This window comes from Equus quagga, chromosome 4 (assembly GCF_021613505.1).
Source record: "Equus quagga isolate Etosha38 chromosome 4, UCLA_HA_Equagga_1.0, whole genome shotgun sequence".
In the NCBI taxonomy this organism is placed as follows: domain Eukaryota; kingdom Metazoa; phylum Chordata; class Mammalia; order Perissodactyla; family Equidae; genus Equus; species Equus quagga.
Window position 1 is genome coordinate 64,992,027 of NC_060270.1, and position 22,374 is coordinate 65,014,400.

At 49.5% G+C, this 22,374-nt stretch overlaps 1 protein-coding gene across 3 annotated transcripts; it reads left to right on the forward strand.

The window, feature by feature from the left end:
* Window positions 1–871: 871 nt before the first annotated feature.
* LOC124238352 (cytochrome P450 27C1) lies at window positions 872–22,023 on the forward strand. Of its 3 annotated transcripts, none has more exons than XM_046659213.1 (9): window positions 872–1,129; window positions 7,363–7,553; window positions 8,741–8,940; window positions 10,001–10,210; window positions 11,220–11,383; window positions 14,262–14,428; window positions 15,607–15,685; window positions 16,124–16,327; window positions 20,500–22,023. In XM_046659213.1, the coding sequence occupies exons 1-9, from the start codon at window positions 872–874 to the stop codon at window positions 20,614–20,616; spliced, it is 1,590 nt and encodes a 529-aa protein (XP_046515169.1). In that variant the 3' UTR covers window positions 20,617–22,023. The 3 variants fall into 3 exon arrangements, with proteins under 3 accessions (XP_046515169.1, XP_046515171.1, XP_046515170.1); XM_046659215.1 differs by having other exon boundaries at window positions 1,016–1,129; window positions 7,436–7,553; XM_046659214.1 differs by having other exon boundaries at window positions 1,019–1,129; window positions 7,366–7,553.
* The last annotated feature ends 351 nt before the right edge of the window (window positions 22,024–22,374 follow it).

Here is a 22,374-nt window from a genome sequence, read left to right on the forward strand (position 1 = left end):
CCCCCCCCCCCGCCCCCCGCCCACCCAGCCCACATCAAGGCCCTCCCGTGTTGGCCCACCTCCTCTCCGAAGCTAGGCACAGAGATCTGAACTGTGTGCGCAAACCGTTCTCCCTTCTCACCTTGACATGAGGCATGCTCTTCTCTCAGCATCACACAACAGGGCCAGTCCTTGGGAGAGAGCGGGCAGCCAAAAGCTCTGAGCAGTCGCTCAGCCAGCCCCACTTCCTCACTGCTCCCAGAGCTGCTCTGGGGTAGAAGGAAGGAAACCCATAAAAGCCATCAACAGAAACATCGTCATTATCATTACAGAAACTTGTGCTAAAATAATGTGGTCATTTTACAATATTGTGAACCACCTGCCAAGTCATCTAGCATTTTTGTTCTCAGTTTGCATGTTGATTATAATTGTATAATTGTAATTGTATTATAATTATAATTGTATAATTATAATTGTATAATTGAAATCATGAAGAACTATTTCTAAAGTACAAAAAAGGCAGATTAGGTTTCTTTGGTGTTTTCTCTGTAGTAATTTTTAAGGAAGGAAATAATTTTTAAAATCTGAGTACACTTTTCTTTTTTTAGCCACTTTGGAAATCGGGTTGATCTTAAAACTTTGTGGTGAATTAATCCGATGTGAAGAAAAACAATAACCGCCTCATTCTCTCGCAGTCTAATCACAGACCACCCCTTTCTCCCAGCCTTAGGGGAGGGAGCCTTTAGCACCGGTCTGTGTAAACTGATGCCAGGCGGTATGAGTTCGAACAAGCGCTGCTCCTGCAAGTTAAAACAGAGCCAAGAGCCACCCCAAAGGGCAGCCCCCGAAACAAACAAACCGCTGAAAGCAGCCCGCCCCGCCAGCGATTGCCATGGCCCTGCTGGCGCGGCTGCTCAGAGCCCGGCCCAGCGCGCCGGCCCAGCGCGCAGGGCTCCCGGGCGGCGGGGCCCCGCGGCTGCCGGCGGGGGCGCGGGCCGAGGACAAAGGAGCGGGGCGGCCGGGGGCGCCGCCGAACGGGGGCCGCGCAGAGGGGCCCCGGAGCCTCGCCGCCATGCCGGGGCCCCGGACTCTCAACAACCTGGTGGAGTTCTTCTGCAAGGACGGCTTCAGCCGCATCCACGAGATCCAGGTAGCAGCGCGCCCGGGCCAGGAGGGCGAGCGGCTGGGGGCTGCTCTTCCCAAGGCAGCGGGCTGGGGGGAGGGGGTGCCCAGGGGAGGGAATCCCGGGAGGGGGAGCCGGGGAGGTGATCCCAGGAGGGGCGTCGGGGAGGGACGCCAGGGAGGAGGAGCCAGGTCCGGCTGGGGAGGGGACGCCCGGGGGTGGGGGCCCAGGGAGGAGCACAGGGCAGGGGTGTCCGAGGAGGGGGCGGCGGGCAGGGGCTCCGAGCGGGGCGCCCGGGGCCCGCGGATCCGTGCCCGAGGGAGGCCGGCGTGTGGCTGGAGGAGCGCCCGAGGCAGCGCCCTCCCCGCCGCGGGCGAGCCGCGCCGGGCTCTGCAGGGTGCTGTGCCTGTGTGGCCGAGGTCGCGTTGCGTTCGTTTCTGGTGCTTTTTATTTGTTTTATAAATGAAAAGAACTCGAAAAAGAGCGGAGGTTCGGAGGCTCTGCGTTAAGTAACCTCTAGGAGACGGGGTCGACAAGGGAATAAGTGAAGCTCGGCGTCCAGCCAGGCCCGAGGCAGGGACCCGGGACGAGCGCACCGCTCCGACAGCCCTTGGAGAGAGAGTTGGGACCCGCTCCTTCCGCAGCTCTTGTCGTGACCCTGGCTGCTGCGCTTCCCGTGCCCGCCTCAGACTGCGTCCTTCCTTACAGGGTGACCCTCTGCCTTTACGAGTCCTCAGATGCCCCTCCGTCGCGCTTGCGGTGGCATCTGCTTCCTCCACTTGCCGTCTCCCTCTCAGGGCTCCCGCCTCAGCACACCCTGCTGTTTCTGGGATCTGGGATCTGGGACCTCTTCCGAGGACACCCTCCTTCCCCACCACCTACTTCCTTTTGTTCAAAACCTCCCCTCCATCCGTCAAAGCCTCCTCAGAGGAAGCCTGCTGTCAGCACCCACCTGGGGTTCCCTCATTGCTTTGTTGCTCAACCATTAAGCATCCATGATGCTGCAGAGGCCCCGACTGCAGGTGAAGGAGAAAGGTCATTAATAGAAAGAACAGTGGAGCATGAGGAGCGATTTCAATTCCACTGCAAGTCCAACTGGCTGCCATCTCCATCCCCCACATCAACCGCGCACAGTTTTTTACCCAGACGTGCTTCTAGGGGTCAAAAATGATTTTCTCTCTTTTCTGTGTGGAATCTGAATATAAGATATCAGGGTGTTAGTTTTCACATATGGTAAAAACAATATTTTGTTGACAAGTTCAGTACAGCCTCAGCTTTTGTTTTGGTTTTTCACGTTTATCCACCTCTGCTTCCACCTACTTTTATCCTCACACAATTAGTTCAAAGTTTGTTCCACACACGGCTTTCTTTGAGAAGCCATTAAAACCCGTATCTCTGGCAGGATCCACCTCTCCACCAGCAGGAAGTGTCTCAGTTCACGTGGGTGTTTTCCCTGCTCCCAGCCATCACCCAGACCCAGCGCTGCTGCCCAAGGCTCAGACGACGTCCTTCACCAGGACTGTCCAAGATGGCCCTGCCAGAGGACATCCGCCTGACTCAGCTGGTGCTGTCTCAGTGCACTCTGCACTCGGCAGGGCCCCAGGGCTCCCTCTTTATCCCCCCTGAGGCTCCCCTTTTCCTTCACTCTCCAGGCACCCTGATGCATTTGCAAGAGTGCTCATCCTTCTGCCTCCCCTCTGAGGACCCCTGGTGACTGCTTGATGGGTTGCCCACTCTGAAGCCTGGGCTGCAAGCAAATGCAGGTTGCTCTAGACTGGATAAGGTTCTAGTAAGACCCTCTTGCCCGGCTCTCCAGGTTGCTCATCAGGCCCTTCTAAGATAAGAGGAAGAGGATTATTCTGTTACCATCACACCCAGTTTACTTTCACTTGACTTGTAATTCAGAATGTTAGCTCACAGGGGATCTTAGCATTCATCTATATGGTTCAAGCTTTCATTTTACAGGTGGAAAACGCCCAAAGTGAGCTCACACCTAGTTAGTGACAGAGTAGACACCATAATCTGGGTCACCGGAGGCTGTCTTAGGTGTGACAGCGGAGGAGAATTGCTGGTACCAGGAGTCCTGTGTTCAAATGCTCGCCTTCTGCAAGCTCTTGGCTAATCTCTTAGTCTCTTTGGAACTCGGTTTCCTCCTCTATGCAGGAGACCAACACTTCTCCTCCGTCTCATAGGTTATTATGAGGTCAGATGAGATTAGGGTGTGGAAGGGCTTTGTAAGCTGTATTAATATCAAAAAAACTAGTAATGAGGGTCCAGCCCCGTAGCCGAGTGGTTAAGTTCAAGCGCTCCACTTCTGCAGCCTAGGATTTCACCGGTTCAGGTCCTGGGCACAGACATGGCACAGCTCATCAGGCCATGCTGAGACAGCGTCCCACATGCCACAACTAGAAGGACCTATGACTAGCATATACAACTATGTACTGGGGGGCTTTGGGGAGAAGAAGAAGAAGAAGAAGAAAAAAGATTGGCAACAGATGTTAGCTCAGGGCCAATCTCTAATAATAATAATAATAATAATAATAATAATGAACATTTCTAAAATTCCTTTCCTGTGCCAGGCACAATTCTAAGTCCTATATGTGAAGTACATTCTATTATTTCTCCATTTTGTAAGTGAGGAAACTGTGGCACAGTGGGACCAAGCGGGACCACAATGGGACCAATTTTCCAAGGTCACCCAACTGTGAGCCAAGATTCACCCCAGAGTCTGTGCTCTTAATGTCTTCACAAACACTGAGTACTATGACTGACTGTATCGTTCCAAGTTCCACCGCCAAAAAGTGCCGTAAGCGCTCTGGATCATCTCTCTTGTTCTCCTGACCGCCTGCGCAGTGGCTCCCTTGTGCTGGTCATGCCCGTCCAGTAGCTGGATTTGCCTGAGAAGTGGCCCATGTTCCAGTAGTTCCTGTTAACAGTCCTCTCATCAGTGGTCCCCTTCAGAGACCTGGAGGAACACTCTTTTGGGGCAACTTGTTTGTTAGGCAGAAGTGACCCCTTGGCACCTGACGCATTCCAGCTGAGTCTGAGTGCCTTCATCTCCAGGCAGGGAGACTTCACTCATTTCTGGGGCTGAGTAATAAGAAGTGTTGGCAGATGCCAAAGAGGGCCCTCGTCATTTCCCCATGCTCAGCCTTGGCTGTGTCATGCTGAACCATGCTGAAGGGTGTTTTTCTTTCTTGCTTTCTTTCTTTCCTTCCTTCCTTCCATCTTTCCTTCTCTCCTTCCTCCCTTCCTGTATTATTTAACTGCATAGTTTAACCCATTTACATTTATTGAGATTTCTTTTTTTGGTGATAGCTTTATTGAGATATAATTTACATACCATACAATTAACCCATTTAAAATGTACAACCATCACCACAATCAATCTTAGAACATTTTCTTAATCTCAAAAAGAAACCCCCTATTGCATCCTTTACCTGTGACTCCCCAACTCTCTTGTTCCCCCAGCCTTAAGCAACCACTAATTTACTTTCTGTCTGTGTACATCAGCCTACCGTGGACATTTCATGTAAATGGAGTCACATAATATGTGGTCTTTTGTGTTTGGCTTCTCTCACTGAGCATCATGTTATCAAAGTTCCTCCATGTTGTGGCATGTGTCAGTACCTCATTTCTTTTTATGGACAAAAATTGTTCCAGTGTATGGATATAGCACATTTTTTTGCTTATCTATTCATCAGTTGGTGGACATTTGGATTATTTCCACCTTTTGGATTATGAGTGATGCTGCTGTGAACATTTGCTGTAAATTTTGGTGTAGACATATGTTTTCATTTCTTTTGGATGTGTATCTAGGAGTGGAATTACTGGGTCAAATGGAGACTCTGTATTTAACCTTTTGAGGAACTGGCAGACTGTTTTTCAAAGTGGTTGCACTATTGTACATTCCCAGGGTTCTGATTTCTCCACATCCTTGTCAAAACTTGTTATTACCTGTCCTTTTGATTATAACCACCCTAGTGGGTGTGATTTTGGTTTGCATTTCCCTAATGACTAATGATGTTGAGCTTCTTTTCATGTGCTTATTAGCCGTTTATGTAGCTTCTCCGGAGAAATATCCATTCAAATAATTCCCCAGTTTTTAATTGGGTTATTTGGTTTTTAACTATTGAGTCATAATAGTTCTTTATATATTCTAGATAGAAGTCCTTTGTCAGATATGTGCTTTGCCAATATTTTCTCCATTCTGGGGATTGTCTTTCACTTTCTTGATAGTGTCCTTTGAAACACAGAAATTTACAATTTTAAGTCCAATTATCTATTTTTTCTTTTGTTGCTTGTGCTTTTGGTGTCATATCTTAAGACACCATTGCCAAATTCAAGGTCATGAAGATTTACCCCTATGTTTTCTTCTAGGAGTTTTCTGGTTTTAGCTGTTACATTTAGGTCTTTGATCCATTTTTTTTTTTTCAGTTTTTTTTTTTTTATTGAGTTAGTGATAGGTTACAATCGTGTGAAATTTCAATTGTACATTAATGTTTGTCAGTCATGTTGTAGGAGCACCACTTCACCCTTTGTGCCCACCCCCCACCCCACCTTTCCCCTGGTATCCACTAAACTGTTCTTGGTCCATAGTTTTAAATTCCTCTTTGATCCATTTTAAAGTAATTTTTGTTGATGGTGTGAGATAAGGGTACAAATTCGTCCTTTGTCTGTGGCTATCCAGTTGTCCCAGCACCATTTGTTGAAGAGAGTATTCTTTCCCCATTTAGTTGTCTTGGCGCTCTTGTTGAAAATCACTTGACCATGGATGTATGGGTTTATTTCTGGACTGTCAGTTCTATTCCAGTGATTTAGATGTCTGTCCTTATGCCAGTACCACATTATTTTCATCACTTTTATAGTAAGTTTTGAAATTGGGAAAGGTGAGTCCTTCAACGTTGTTCTTCATTTTCAAGATTGTTTTTGCTATTCTGGGTCCCTTGCATTTCCATATGAATTTTAGAAGCAGCTTGTTAGTTTCTACAAAGAAGCTGGTTGGAATTCTGATAGGGATTATGTTGACTCTACGGATCGCTTTGGGGAGTATTTCTGTCTTAATGGTACTAAGTCTTCTGATCCTTGCACGTGGGCTATCTTTCCATTTAGTTAGGTCTTCTTTAATTTCTTTCCACGATCTCTTGTAGTTTCCAGAGTATAAGTTTTGCACTTCTATTGTTAAATTTATTCCTAAGTATTTTATTCTTTTTGACGTAAATGGAGTTGTTTTCTTAATTTTATTTTTGGATTGTTCATTGCTAGTGTATGGAAATACAATTGACTTTGTATATTGATCTTATATCCTGCACGCTTGCTGAACTTGTTTATTAGTTCTGATAGTTTTTTAGTGGATTCCTTAGACTTTTCTGTGTGCGAGATCCCGTCATCTGCAGAGGGAGAGCTTTACTCCTCCCTTCCCAGTCTGGATGCCATTGCTTCCATTGGTTTGCGGGGGGCCGTTTTCACAGGTTCCTGCAGAGTGCTCACGGAGGGCTGTGCACAGAGCAGGCTGGGGGCGCCGCCGAGGGCCTGCACGAGGAGCTGGCAGAGCCTGTGGCTCGGGACGGTTAAGGCTCTGCGGTTTGTCCACGTCCACATTCCTCTCTTGTCGCTTCACATAGCTAAGGTATTTTTTAAAAAAATATTTAAAGAAGAGGAGAACTTCTATGACTATGATTAATGATGTGAAAATGTTTTGTCGTTGTTCGTGCTGTGGGGTCAGTTCCAACTGTAGTGGCCTGTGGGCAGCAGAGTGGAACCCTGCCTGGTCTTTTGCGCCGCTCCCCCCTTTCCTCTCTGGCGTGATATCATTCGTGAGGTTTTCATGGCCAATTTTTCTGGAAGTGAGTGGCCGGCTCCTTCTTCCTAGCCTATCTTAGTCGGAAGCTCCGCTGAAACCTGTCCACCATGGGTGACCTGCTGGTATTTGAAATACTGGTGGGAGAGCTTTCAGCGTCACAGCAGCACGCAGCCACCACAGTCTGACAACCGACACATGGGTGGTGTGGTTCCTTGACGGGAAACTAACTGGGTCCGGGGCCATGAGAGCACCGCATCTTAACCACTAGACCGCCGGGGCTGGCTGAAAATACATTTATCTCAGGAGTCCTCAAAGTTACTACTCCGATTCCGCTCTGTATAATGTAGAGCTTCTCTCTGCCCCAATTTTCTGCTCCCCTAACACACAGGAATGTTTATGTCAAAGGTATATCACATCTGTGTATTTTTTCCTTTTTGATTTCTCCACGGTATTGCAGCAGAAGCACACACGGGAATATGGAAAAATCTTCAAGTCTCACTTTGGTCCTCAGTTTGTAGTATCTATTGCAGACCGAGACATGGTGGCTCAGGTGCTCCGGGCGGAGGGCGCTGCGCCCCAGAGAGCCAACATGGGGTCCTGGCAGGAGTACCGAGACTTACGAGGGAGATCCACCGGGCTCATCTCGGCGTGAGTATGTGGGGCCAGGCTGCGTCACGAGGGGACCGAGGAGCTCCAGGAGACCTCCTCCCTGAGTGCCGGGCTCCTAAAAGCCGGCTTTTAATGCAGCACAGAGCTCCCCGTGGAGTAGGGTCAAAGTAGCCTCATTGCGTGACCTCCTAAAGGCCGGTGCCCGAGGGCCGGTCTGGGGCTCTCGCGCTCCTTCTCTGGGAAGACATTGGATGGCAGGGACGAGATGGGGGTGGTGGTGGCCACGTCATGGGGAGGAGCTGTTTCTCAAGCCAGGCTTTGTGGCTTTAGGTGTCCATTCAGTGACAGCCAAGAGAGCTGAAGCCCACGCAATCTGTCGTGGACAGGGATGAGGGCGCTCAGCTGTTTTAGGAGACCTCCAGGAGGGGCTGGGCACCTCCAGCATCGAGCGTCTCGTAACAGATTAGGATTGTTATTTCTAAACAAGGTTCAGTGACACCTTTGTGCCTTCCAAGAGCTCGCCAGCACACTCTCAGCCCGGGAGGGGACACAGAGCAGCTACAGATCCCCGGTCCAAATCCCTAAGGTTTAGAAATTCTATTTGTGGCTCTTGTGATATATCTGTCCTTATACATGAATTGGAGAGAAATACAACCATCAGTTTCTCAAATATGGTAAATAAAAGTTGTAACTGGATGTCACCAAGGTCCCTCAATTTCTGTCTTGAGGGAAATATTCAAACAACTCCTCTCCCTTGTCCAGCCCCAGAGGGCAGCGGCCGAATGATGACGCACAGCTCCTGCGCCCTCTCCAGGGCATCCTGGCATCAGCCGCAGCCTCAGAGCTCAGGAGTTCAGACGAGCTCAGGGCTCAGGAGTTTGTACATGTAAACTCTTGTCTTATTTGCTAATCAGAGCAGTCCCATGTTTTTCTATTATAATATCATTGCAAGGTTTTCAATGGAAATCATTTCACTTTTATAAACAGGATTCCCACTGGCAATTTTTTCCCTTCAAGCTTGCTTCAAGGGCAAGAGCTGGTGCTCTAAGGGGCGCCAAGGCCGAGTCGCGCCCTCTCCCTGCAAGGTGTCTCCCTGTTTTCATTCCGTTTGGATTAGCAGATCTGGTTGATTCTTTATTGCTGGGAAATTTTTCAGACATTCCCTGATTTCCTTTCCAGAATGCCAGTATAAGTAAGGTTATTTGAAACTCACTTTGTTCTTCTAGGGAGGGTGAACACTGGCTCAAGATGAGAAGTGTATTGAGACAAAGAATTCTGAAGCCGAAAGATGTGGCCATTTTTTCAGGAGACATCAACCAAGTAATTGCTGATTTAATTAAAAGAATCTACATCCTCAAGAGCCAGGCAGAAGATGGAGAAACTGTGACCAATGTCAATGACCTTTTCTTCAAATATTCAATGGAAGGTGAGGTGAAGTCAGGAGTGGGGAGGATGGAAGAATGGATATTGGTCAGAAACAGTAGTTCAAGTTCACTGAGCGTTTCCCGGGAGCCAGGTGTGCTGCTAATGCTCCTCTCAGTGCCAGCTGAGCCCGGGGCGACCAGTGGGAAACCAAAAACCTGCCCCTATTGTTAGTGGCAGAAGCTTAGTTTTAAATCCAGGTCTTTTTAACTTAAGACGCATGCTCCTAATTACTACACATTTTCTTTTAGCACAGTTTTTAAAAAGCAACAGAAATTTGGAGGGCATCTACTCCGAAGTTAGTCTAGCTTTTTAAATTCACGTTGCATGGGTCGTCCATTCCCAGGGTTCAAAAATCAACCCGAACAGGTATTCATGGAAAAATCTTCCTCTTTCCTGACCCGGCGAGGTCTCCAGATTCATATGTATCGTCAAGAAATATTTTATGTGCATACAAGGAAGTACACGGAATACTCTTTTTACTTTAAAAAAGTAAAAGGTAGCATACCAATCGTTTTGTTCTGTACCTTGCTTTTTTTGGAGGACCTTCTGTCGGCTTTCTCATTTTTTTTATGTTTACCTTACTTCAAATTTAGTTTTTTAAGTTAACTTTTTAAAAGTTCTAATATTGATGTTCTCTAAAAGTAGTAAGAGAGTCAACAGAGAAGTGAGTTGTAAGCATGCTGGAGGATCCCGCCCTTGCCTGACCCCTTCAGGCTGTTCCCTCCACATCTGCAGCCCTCCGGCCTGGGCCCCCGCTCTGTGGCCGGGGGAGCCGTGTTTCAGTTCCCCGAGCTTGGGCAGGCGGCTGTCAGGTGGTGGTTTTGCCTTGTGGTTCTTGAACAAACCCGGGGAACGGAGGTGTGATGGGCAGGGCCGGGCGGGGCTGGAGAGGCCTGCCCTCGAATCCAGCATCCCGTGGAGAAAACCTCGGCGGGCAGGGCACAGGGCCCCCTCGCGAAAGGCACCTAGATCGCTTTAGAAAATTGCTTTTATGGCCAGATGGTGAGTGTTGATACTGTCATAATCTAGAAGACGGTTTTTAAAGTCTCTTTCCCACGCAGGAGTGGCCACCATCCTTTACGAGAGCCGCTTGGGCTGCCTGGAGAGCAGCGTCCCGCAGCCGACGCTGGACTACATTGAGGCCCTGGGGCTCATGTTCAGCATGTTCAAGACATCCATGTACGCGGGCGCCATCCCCAGGTGGCTCCGCCCGCTCGTCCCGAGACCCTGGCGGGAATTCTGCAGGTCCTGGGATGGACTCTTCAAATTCAGTAAGAGGAGACTTGAGGGGCACCTTCTGTAGAAGCAGCTTGAGCTGACTTGACCGCTTGTGGCGTATCTAACGCCCACGCAGACGACGGTGTTAGGGAGAAGACCACCCGATGTAGTCACGTGTGGTTGTTTGGACGCATGAACTTTTAGATTGGCTTCTCGAATGAGCAAAAAGCATGTGAGTTCTGACTATAAGTAATGTGACCGATTTCTCATCTTTACATTATTTTTATTTTAACAAACGTGCCAGCAGTGATATATCAAGTACATGTTGTTTGTGGGAGATGATCTCGTTGGTCTAGTAACTCGGCCGTTGCTTAGAAGACGGAGGGAATTTCAGGCCTGTGCACATTCATTTGAACGTTCTCAATTGCAGCTCTTTGGAAAGAGACAAATTCATTTGTTTCTTACCTGGTAAGAAGCTAGGAAAAACCATTTTGCTCAAACCCAAGGTGAAACCAGAAAGCAAGATTTCTCGTGTGGCTAAAACTTGTACTATAAAAGGGTTTCCAAAAAGGAAAAAAAAGATTTCCAAAATATTTAGAGCAATGCTAACCTTGAAAGAAGCGTCCCACGGGGTCTTCCGGAGGTCAGCGTTCATGTGATATGTAGCTTCTGCTGCATATAACACGCTTGGATCTTTTTATGATAACATCTCAGATAATATGCGTGGCCCTTTCCTCTCAATTCATTCTCCCTTCTGGAAACACAGTGAAAAAAAAAGGAATCTGTTTTCTTGTTACTCCAGACCTTTTTTGGCTGTTTGATTAGGAAAGCAAACATTTGCAAATATCTTATAGATTATTTTAAAAAAGGAAGAGATGTTTAACTTGTCTTTAACTTTTTCGTTTGTTTGTACAAACAAGCGTGTGCATGCCGTTCTGAGGTTGACAATAAGTCAGTCTGGGCTTTGTGTAGCTTCTGGACCTGCCACAGAAGAGGGAATCGAGACCCAAGAGATTATTCTTAACCAAAGCTTTTTTCAAAAGAAATGCTGTTTTCAAACAGGCCAAATTCACGTTGACAACAAGCTGAGGGACATCCAGTGCCGAATGGACCGAGGGGAGAGGGTGAGAGGGGGCCTGCTCACGGGCCTCGTCCTCGGCCAGGAGCTCTCGCGGGAGGAGATCTACGCCAACATGACGGAGATGCTGCTGGCCGGCGTGGACACGGTGAGCGGGCCGGCTGTGCTCTTTTCTCATAGGCAAAGCGGTTAAGTCGGGTGGCCTTTCCGAGGCGTCAGCTGGAAGGCAGTACTTTAAGAACACGCTCCTGCTTGCACCAGCTGAGCAGCTGCTTCACTGCCGAGAGGAGAGGCGGGAGAGAGCCCTACCTTGTTGTTTATTCTTCACATGTATAAAACGTGAAACCAAGGTGCACAGGAATTCTGTAAGAAATGTAACTACTGTTCCATTATCAAACACACGAAGTAACAGTATGTTTTAAAGTTTAGAAATCATTCCTGATTTGCAAACATTTGTCCATTGTTTCCTAACATCAGAAATGAAGAGGGCACAGACATTAAAAACCTTCTTATCATTTGAAATATTCCTGGCCATGGAGAGCTCCCCAATTCGTTTTATAAAGGCAGCATAACTTTAAAACCAAACCTGCTAAAGAGAGCATTGAAGACAGAAAAGTTTAATCAGCAGTTTGACCTATGAATATGTGTATCAGCTTGGAATAAAATCCCCGTGAACAGATTCAGTTGTCGCAGCAGATGCATATATGCTGTGGCCAAGGAGGGCGCAGCTTCAGAATGAAACGCAGCGCTGCTGACTGACTTGGAGGGAACTCCATACTCCGTTGTTAAGTGAGAAGTGGAGATGCAGAAAAGTGTGTCTACTGTGTCCCCTTAGGAAAAGAGACGGGGCCCCGCCCCACCCGTCCCTGTGCGTGTGCGTGTCTGTGAGGGACTGGGTGACCATGGAGGGGAGGATGGGGGGCGCACACCAGGCTGTTAACATGGCTGGGGGCTGGGAGGTGCGGGGGCACAGGAGCCAAGTTCCCTCCAAAAACATGTGTAATATGGTACGTTTATTCATGGATGAAAAGTGACATACATGTGGGTGTATGTACAGAGAAATTGTAAGTGTACTAAAAGGAGGTGGTGAAGCAGCACGAGCAGGGCCCGGGTCTGGCGATGCTGGGGGAGAGGCCAGCCGAGTGAAGTGGGGACGCTTGCCTGGTGTCTTACGGCCTCTAGCACTTCAGAGCGCAGGAGGCCTGGGACCCACAGCTTCTCCTTTGTGGGGGGCGCTTCCTGAGCTTGAACAAGGCAAGAGCTCCTTCTAAAGGGGGAAACCCTAGGGTTGACATTTTTATTACAATGTCACTTAAACATGGAAAGGCAAAAAAACTTAGTATATACTATTTATTCTTACCAATCTTCCACGACAATAAAACAAAAAGCATGTAAGTTAAGTGCAGGCTAATGGAGGGAGTCAGTGCAGTCAATGGAGTCTAATTAGCTGTGTGGCTGTGACGGGTGGTGCGGGTGTGCTCGCTAGTGAAAGCTCGATTCCAGGAACCGCCTTGTCTCTGGGCGGATTTGGAGGTACTTTCCCCCTGCCCCCTGGTGGTAAGTGAGAGCATCACCACGGGGTGGCGTGTGGAAAGGACCCGTTCTGGAAGCCAGGAAAGTCATATCAGGAGACCGTCTTACAACTTCATAGTCACTTTTTAGGTGTAATTTTTAAAAATCAACATTATGCAGTATAATTTGTGCACAGTAAACTGCATCCATTTAAACCCTACAATTCAATACTGATTGTTGACAGATGCAATCATTTATGAAACCACCACAGTCACGACCCAGAACGTTTCTGCGAGACCTGCAGTTTCCTCTCCCGCGTTTCAGTCCATGCCTCCCGATGCCCCCACCTCAGGCAACCACTGATCTGCTTTCTGATGCTGTATATCGTTTGCATTTTTCTAGAAATTTATATAAATGGAAACAGTATGTATCGCATCTGGCTTCCTTCTCTTAGCAAAATGATTTTGAGATTCATCCATTTGTTTCATATAAAAGTAGTTTATGCTTTTTCATTACTGAGTAGTATCCCATTGTATGGATATACCATGTTTAGTTTTTTTGCAAAAATGTGATTTTAATAGAAATTTTCTGTTCTCAATAAGCAGCATCTAAATTGTTTCCTTATCATTTACAAGGAAGAGATTACACTTTCTGTTGCGTATTATAGGAAAGCTTGCTATCTAAAAACATAAAATACCTATTAAGGGAAATGATATCCATATGGCCTACTTATGTTAGATTTTTTTTCTTAGATGAAAGGGCATTTGTTCTGTGGAATTCCCTTGTTTATAAGAGAGAGAAAATAGTTACTTAGATAGTGGTATTGATTTAAGTGAAAATCTTGGAACCTAGAAGAATAAAATAAAATTATTCTCAATAACCAGAAATGTAATCTTCAGTCTGAGAAGTGGTATAAACAGTGATACTGCTTTGCACAAATGAGCGATTTGATCCTCACATGTTGCTTTACTTGATAAGTGTATGGAACAACGGATAACGAGTAATCCTCTCACGACGCCCCATCCCCTCTGGACTGGGGAGAGCAGAGCAGGCCCAGCCCAGCCCTCGTGGCCTGCAGGATGCCAGAAGATCGAAACAGTTCTCAGGCTGATGGGCAGCCTCAGGCCCTTTCCAGCAAAAATCAGGTGACCCTTGCAAAGAAGGTCACGGAAAGTTCCAGGCACAACCTCCAGACTTGACCAGCATCCCTGTATCCTCTCAGGCTCCACTGAGATTGCTCAAGTGGTTAAAAAAAGTTCCCAAATAATTTTCCCTGTGACTCCTCACGGAGGCAGCGCTTGAATCACATAGCTGATGTTACTTTCCAAAAATATTTGTCTTTCTCTGTCGTGAATTAAGGAAAATAATCTTGTGTTTTGGTAAAACATAAAATGCTCTGATAGAATTGTGTGACTGTGGCCCACGCCGCACTGCTTCCCCCGTGACTTCCCGTCTGATGCTGTCTGCGGCTCAGACCCTTCTGTCACTCACTGCTGTGCCTGCTTCTTCCTTAGACGGCCTTCACGTTGTCCTGGGCGGTGTACCTCCTTGCCAGGCACCCGCAAGTGCAGCAGACCGTGTACCGGCAGATACTTAAAAATTTGGGGGAAAGGCACGTCCCAACGGCCACAGATGTCCCCAAAGTCCCGTTGGTCAGAGCTCTGCTTAAGGAAACCTTGAGGTAAGAGGCTCACCAAAATTCACGGCAAAAACTGTGTCCTTTACGTCTGATTCTTTTTCATCACGACTGCGCTTTTGACTTAAAAACTGCGTCCTAAACAAACGCTCCACTACCCTCAGTGGCTGAAACATTTAGGAAGGAGAGATTCGTAACTCTCTTTATTTCCCTCTGCCTTGGTCAGAATAGCAGAAAGACTCTTCTGTTTTGTGGCTTCAGATGCTAATTTCTTCCTAAAGTTCTTTGGAGCCGTCCTCCAACATCCTTTAGCACTGTGCCTGCTTTAGTCAGTTGGCTCGTCAACTGTTTCCCGAAACACTCCTCTGAAGATAAAGTGGAACAAGGCTGATTTGTCAGGAACGTATTTTGAGCTGTTTGGTGAATTACCAGGCTTGCTTGCAAAATGCCGTGGCTCTTGTGTGAATATCCTAGTTGGGCTGGAGAAACCAAATAGTGACGCTCATTTACTCCGGGTCAGGGCTCTCCTGACGCTTGGAAAAGCTGGAGCCTGACGGAGGTGGCGGCCTTGGGCGGTTGGGGTGGGAGTGGGAGCAGGTGCTGGTGAAATTCCTCCAAGATCAGGGGTCCAGGACACAGCGCTCCTCTGTGGAGGGGACCAGTGACAAGGAGCAAAGGGCATTTACATACTATGCACCGAATGACTTTTAAACCTGACTCGATGGTGCTGCTTCAAGTTGTATTGCACCCTCAAGCTGCAGCATGCTGTTTAATCTCCAAAACCAAACCCAAAAAAGCTGGCTGTGTGTTTACTGTTACATGTCAATTCCAGCTTTATTCAGGTCTTCTTGGGGTCGCCCTGAGGTGATCGGCATGCTGAAGCAGCGTTCCTCAGAGTGTGTTTCCTGGCCCCTGAGCCCCGTGGACTCTGCCGGCTGGCAGCTGTGCTCACACAGATCCGACGCGAATTCCTCCCCGGCCACAGTGGCGGGGGGAGGGCTCCGCGCCGCGGCCCCCTGAACCACTCTGATGGTGGGACTTTGTCACCTTGCCCGGGGCCTCGTGGGCAAAGCTAAGGAGCCACGGAGGTCCTTGCAAGATTTTGTAGTTGAAACTGTACCATGTGTAACTTTTTAGGAAATGAAAATGGCATTATATCCAGACTTTTAAATGTTTAGTAAAACATTTAAGTCACTGCTTCATTCCCGTTGGCTCCTTTCCAGGCTGTTTCCAGTGCTGCCCGGGAATGGCCGGGTCACCCAGGAAGACCTGGTTGTCGGCGGGTATCTGATCCCCAAAGGCGTGAGTTTCTTGCCCCGGGTGGGCGTTGGGCTGTGCAGGGTGGTGGAAGTGGAAACCTGCTCGTGGGTTTAGGAAGTCCTTGTACCTGAGCAGCTATCAGCGGGATTCCTTCCCTTCTGCATGTATTTTATGATGAAGATGGGGTTCGGGGCAAGGAGGTGAGGTGTGTGATCCAGCTCTGGCAGAAAAAAGCCCGATATTCCTGTAGCTCACAGGCTGTCCCCCCCCCCCACCTCCTGGGGCCCCCGGAAGTAGCCTGTCCCCCCCAAACCCCCCTCCCCCGCCCCGGGAGCGCTGGGTCTGGCAGCCCCTTGGCCCCCAGGGGCTCCTCCTGGGCAGGAGCAGCTCTGGAGGGGTGTCCAGCGAGGGCTCTTGCTTCTGCTCTGCTTTCACGCGGTCCTGTTTTTTATTATTTTCTGCTGAAAATGGTCTCCTCAGACCCAGCTGGCCCTTTGCCACTACGCCACCTCCTACGAGGACGAGAACTTCCCTCGGGCCAAGGAGTTCCGGCCCGAGCGCTGGCTGCGGAAGGGAGACCTGGACAGAGTTGACAACTTCGGGTCCATCCCCTTCGGGCACGGGGTTCGGAGCTGCATCGGGCGCAGGATTGCGGAGCTGGAGATCCACCTCGCCCTGATCCAGGTAGGGCAGGCCTTCCCCTGGGCGTGCCTGGGGCCACTCAGGTGAGAAAAGGAACCATGACCCCGAAAACGTACAGCCGGAGCTTCCGTGGCGTCCTCTCTGTATGTAGAAGGCCACCCCCGCCTGGCCGTCTGTAGCCCCTTGGTGCCTGCCTTGTTCTTTCCTCCTTGGAATCATGGGGCAGAAGTTAGAGAGCTGCGGGCCTGAAGAACTGGGAGCTGCGTATGTGTGTCGTTGTCGGGGTCTGCAGGGCCCAAGAGCTCAACTCTTTTCATCACAGCGGGTGTTCTGCAGAGAGGGAGTGGGAAGATGTCAAACGAGCGGTCCTCAAACACTGTGGAGCCTGGAGTCATCAGGGAACTCCTTAGAATGCAGGTTCCCGGGCCTCAGGCACAGAGATGTGATCTGGTGGGTCTGGGGTGGGGCTGCTGGGCGAGGCTGGCTTCAGTGGTCCGGGGGGCTGTACTCTGAGAAACCTGGAGTCTGAGAGAGTGTCCAGCTGTGTCTGCCCTGTGAGTGCTGGCCTCACAGGCGGCCTCCCGTCAGAGCCGGCCCGCAGGCGGCAGTCACACCTGCCCGGTGCTGGCTGCCCCCGCTGCCTTCATTTCTGTGACTCGGCTGCTGACCTGGTAAGCTGGTTCTTGAGCTTGTTTAGGTTGCAAAACATCAGGAAGGCTTGGTTTTTGCTAGAGAACACCTTATATGCTAATCTCTAAATATTAGAATAGATAATTTGTGCTCATGCGGCATCTGAGTTCAGGCTATAGCAGGAACTAAATAATGTCTGGAACTAAAACACTTTATAAAAGAAAACCCTATCGTAGAGAAAATTCTACCCATTAGTCTTTCTGCAAATATGGGCAGACTATACCACTAACACGTTAGTCGTGGAAAGCCTTGGCCTGAGGTTTGGGAGCTACTGTTATTGACTCAGGCATTGGGAGAACATGGGGATTTCCTGGTGACCCAGTCTCCCCATTTTACTGATGAGGAAACTGAGGCTCAGAAAGTTGGAGCCGCTTGCCACAGTCACAGCGTAGCGGGTGCAGGGCACAATGCAGGGTGTCTCGACTCCTTCCTGCGTTCTCCCGCTTGTCATGGAGGTGCTTTCCTGCAGGCTCACAGAGCTTGGAGCAGAGCGCTGAGGGGTTGGGACCTTTACGGTAGATGGCATGAGAAGTGTCAGGGACTGGGGAAGCCTGGCCGGCCTGGCAGGGGGCTGAGAGAGATTCTGGATGGTCAGCCCCGGGTGGGGCCCTGAGGGCTGGGAAGGTGAGGGGCTATTGCCCAGGGGAGGAGGCGCAGAGGGATGCATGGGGAGCAGCTTGCTGGGGTCCGGGCTGCCTCTGGTAGGGGGAGGCTCGGGACCCAGCAGACTGTGTAGATTGGCCATCCCCATCTGTGTCGGCATGCGGGTGGCCGCCGTGTGGCAGGGCTGAAAGGTGTGCTACCAGCAGAGCTGTGTGTCCCAGGGGAGAGGCAGCTGGCTGTGGCAGGGATGGAGCTCCAGGGCCACCTCCAGTCTCAGCTCTGCCACTTTCTGGCTCCAACACCTCGGGCTGGTCTCTCGGCCACTCTGAGCCTGTTTCCTCATCCACGAAATGGCCAAATACCTGTCTCGTGGGTGTGTGAGGAATAACAATCGTCTATGTGCAGAGTCTGTGCCGAAGAAGGGGGAGCTGCTGCCCGCACGCCTGCGCCCAGTGTCTGCGCACGGGCGTGTTTTCCGGAAGGTCTGAGGCTCCTTGAAAGGCTGCCGTGTGTTCCGCGGCCCCTCTCGGCCAGGTGAGGCCGTGGCTGCCCGACAGCCCTCCGTCAGCTGTGGAGGCTTCTGCTTCGTGGCTCCGGCTGCCCGAAGAACTGGAGATGACACCCGGAGCCACAGGGCCCGGCCGGCGCTCCTGCACGAGGACGGAGTGCGAGGAGCCTCAGGAATCGGGTGTTCGATGGTGGCGACAGGGTTATTTGTTTGCTGCTATTAACACATGAATGTGCTGCTGAAGTTCTCACCTAGAGTCCTTTCTACTGTGTGAGCACGGAAAGGGAGCATCATTGTTTATAACCGCCAAGAAAAGAATGAGAGAAGGCAGAAATGAACAGCACCAAGGATGAGAAAGGAGACATAACTACAAATGCCGTAGAGGATTAGTGTTAATCAAGAAAATACTACAAATAGCTTTTTTGCTAGTAAAGTTGAAGACTTAGATAAAATGTACAGTTTACTAGAAAAATGTAAATTACCCCTTTTGACTCAAAGAGAAGAGACCTCAGATATTAAATACATTGAGTCGGTGGTAAAAAGATCCAGCCCCGAGTGTTGCCGAGCTGGACAGTGTCATCCAGCCCTCGGTGGGCAGGCGGCGGTCATCTTGTGCAGGTAGAGAGTGGAGACAGGAAGTCTCGCTTTTATGAGACTTGCATAACCTTGATATATACAACTTAGAAAGCATAATACGAGAAAGGAAAACCACCAGCTAACCCGATCAAAGATGAAAAATATCCTAAATGAGAGCTTGGCAAACCCAATCCAGCAGTGTATGAAACAGCAGTGCGCCCTCACCAGACCCGGTGTTTTCAGGGTGCCAGGGCGCCCACCTCAAGAGAGTGTATCCATAGAATTCGCCACAAGAACAAATTGAAGGAGAAAAATGATGTGGCCATCCTCCCAAACTGATAAATTCAACACCCGCTGGTGACACTTGGCACGTCAGTGACAGTGGTCTCCTTCTGCAGAACAGTGAGCCTGCCTGCCCCCGTGGGGACGGCAGGCGGGGCTTTCGTGGTCACTGTTAACCGTGTTTGTGGAAATACAAACGAGCTGCTCGTATGGCACCGAGGATGTTTGGAAGACGGCCCCAGCTCCTTGGGAATTGTGGGCTTGAGGTGGAAGAGGGGGCTTTGTTTTTTGCATTTGTGTCTCCTGTGTAATTTTGGCTTTTCAATGAGCATGTGCCGCCCACTCAGAGGAAGAAAGACCGTGTGGCATGTTGGCCTTGAAGTGGAGAGACCTTCCTGAGTTCTCCTTCTGCCAAGTGGGAATGTGCCAGCATTCTAGGGGGTCAGAACAAAAGGTCAGAAGTTGGAGGTTTAGATGAAGCCATCTCGATGCCAGAACATGATGGAGCTGCCCAAATACAGGTCATTTGGCTTGGCTCTTTAACAGGGACAAAGTGACAAGCTCGGCATATGTCCCCATTGCAGCCCTGCCCCCTGCCGACGCCCCTAGAGCCCCCACTCGCCCGAGGACCCTCAGTGGGTCCTGCTTCATTGCCTGGACCATGAGGCTGGAGAGAGAGGCAGGGCCGGGGAGGGGCGGCGGCCTGGGTCACGTGACGATAGGCGTTCCCACACCTGACTCCGTTAGGTGGTTGGGCAGGGGAGGGATCAACAGCCAGGCTGCCACCCCCACTGTCCTAACGGGCTAGGGACAGGGCGCCCCCTCCCCTCCAGGAACCCTTGGAGGGTTGACAGAGGTCTTCCCAGCAGGCTGCGTCTGTTCCCTGAGCCGAGGGTGACTTTGAACCTCGGGCGGTGGCCAGCTGGTGGGGAGAGGTCGCTTTAGGCTGATGATCCTCTGGCGTTCTTTACCTGCTGTTGAGGCACTTTCCAGTTTTACCCTGACAGGCAGGCCTGGTTCTTCTTTTGAACTGCAGAAGTCAGAAATGGAACAAAACTACAAATGAGGACTGTTTAAATTAAGGCCATCAGCAGACAAAGTCCGTCAGGACGGTTCCTGCTCCCCACAGCTGTACCCGCTGTGTCCGCATCACTTCTGCAGGGGCCCAGGTTCTGGACCCGCCGGGGACCTGGAACTTCGCTTCGTTCCTCTTCTCTCCTTGGCCTTTGACTCCTTCTTTGTCTGCACCTAAAGGGGAAGCAATAGAGTTAGAAGTTTGACGTGGCTGATAAAACGTGGTCGTTTGGACGTTCTGCCTGCGGATCTTTGTCCCACCGGCTTCACAGCTGCTCGGTGGACACGCCGGGCTCTTGTCCAGGACCTAACGCCCTGCTTTCAGACAGCCAGCATCCCCCTGAGTGAGGGATCTGTCCTCCACAGGGGTGCTCTCCTCTCCTTGGCCGCCTGCAGCGCGCGACCGTGACAGGAGGACTGCAGGGCCCTGCGAATCCTTTGCTTTCCCAATTTAAATCCCTCTCTCTCTTTCTCTTCTCAGTTGCTTCAACATTTTGAGATCAAAACATCTTCTTGGACTAAAGCTGTTCCTGCAAGAACCCATGGGCTTCTGACGCCAGGGGAGCCCATCCACGTGTGCTTCGTTAACAGAAAGTGAGCCTGGAGTTTTAAACCCAGCCGGTGGACTGACACGCCCTGGGTGCTCGTGTGTCACTGAGCGCGACGGCGGAGGAAGGTGATTGTGCTTAGAGGCTGTCTCGGTTCTGAACTGGCCTCCCGAGTTCTGGGAGACTTGCAAATCTTCACACAAAGTAGTGTGAAAAGATGGTTGTTTTACTTCTGCATACCAGAGTTGCCTTTCCTTTGGGGCAAGAGCTGTTAAGAACCAGTGGCGCTGAATTCTCGTGCCTCATATGTTGTCTTCCCCTTGCCCCATGCTCCACGTTCCGTGGCCAGTGGTCTGTGCGCCTGTGCGAGGCAGCGTGGCTTTCCTGGTAAATTCAGTGGCGACTCCGTGTTCTCTAACGCTGCCCCGGGACGCCAGGCTCGGAGGCGGTTTCAACTTCCTGGTCCTCACTGCAGACGGGACATCAAGGAAGCCTCTGTAATGCTGTAACCACGGAAGCGTCACCGCCGACGGCACTGTCCTGAGCCCCAGGTGGAGCTCCTGCAGCCGGGCTCACGGTTCAAGGGGCAGATTCTTGTTTTTCTCTCCAGACTTGTACTTTCTTTTCTAGTCATAACTTCTAAAGAAGTTTAATATTAGTTTTTGCCTTTCAGGCCACTTGCTGGTCACTAATAAGAAAAAACACGATTTTATGACGTTCCCTCAGCACCATCAGGCTTGAAACCTATTGTTCCAAATCCCATAATTCTTTTTACACAATCCTTACCCAAAAACCACTTTCCTACTAATATATACCATAAATCTGTTTTCTCCTCTGTAGTCATTCTGCAAAGTAAACCTTAAATAAAATGAAATAATATCCATTTCACATACCGTTTGTGTTAAAGTATATGACAATGTTGAAATCTGTATGTAATGACAGACTGACTCTAGTGTGAGTGCTGTGAAAATATGTGCAGTTAAATATGAAGTTCTGTCATTAACAGACAAAATGTTGGATCGCTTTGAGGTGGCAGTCTGTACATTAACTTTTCTAACTCGGTACCATTTTCTTCTGTCTGAGACTGAAATGAAAATACATTGATACTAATTAAGCAACTTGAAATGACCTCTTCTTCTACAGCATGACCCTCTAGTGAGGTACAGCCTGCCCAGTGGGGTGCGGGGCAGAGCGCTGAAGTGCAGGTCAGGGGGCCCCCTGCACCCACCATTCAGACACAAGGAGCTGCCTGGCGGGGTCGACGGGAAGTACATGGCGCCACCTGCAGTATTCTTACCAAAGGACTTGAAGCTGAATTGGAAGGCTCTAGCTCCACTGCCAGTTTATAGGAAACGCAGGTGTACAGGGACGTGTTAGAACTCCGTGTGGATGCAATCAGCAAAATCCAGAATACAGTGAAGTCTGCAGGACACGGTTCTTTTTCAAGAAATAAGTGACAAAAAAAGAAAAAGAGGAAAGGGAAGCTGTTCCAGGTTGAGAGATTTAACATGCACTGCTGGACTTGGTTTGAACCTCGATTCAAATAAACCTCTTGTAAAGAGACACATAAGAGCTAATTAGGGAAATTTGAACACTGACTCTGTATTTGACGATATTAAGGAACTGTTAATGTTTTGTGTATGGTAAAGGTAGTTGTGTTAAAAAGAGAAAGATCTTGCCTCTTGGAGATCTCTCTTAAAGACATGAATGTGTAATGTTATTGGGCGAAATGTTATGACATCTTGGATTTACTTTGAAATAACCCAGCTGTGGAGGGTGGTAAAGTGGGTGGAGGGCTGGGGTGATGA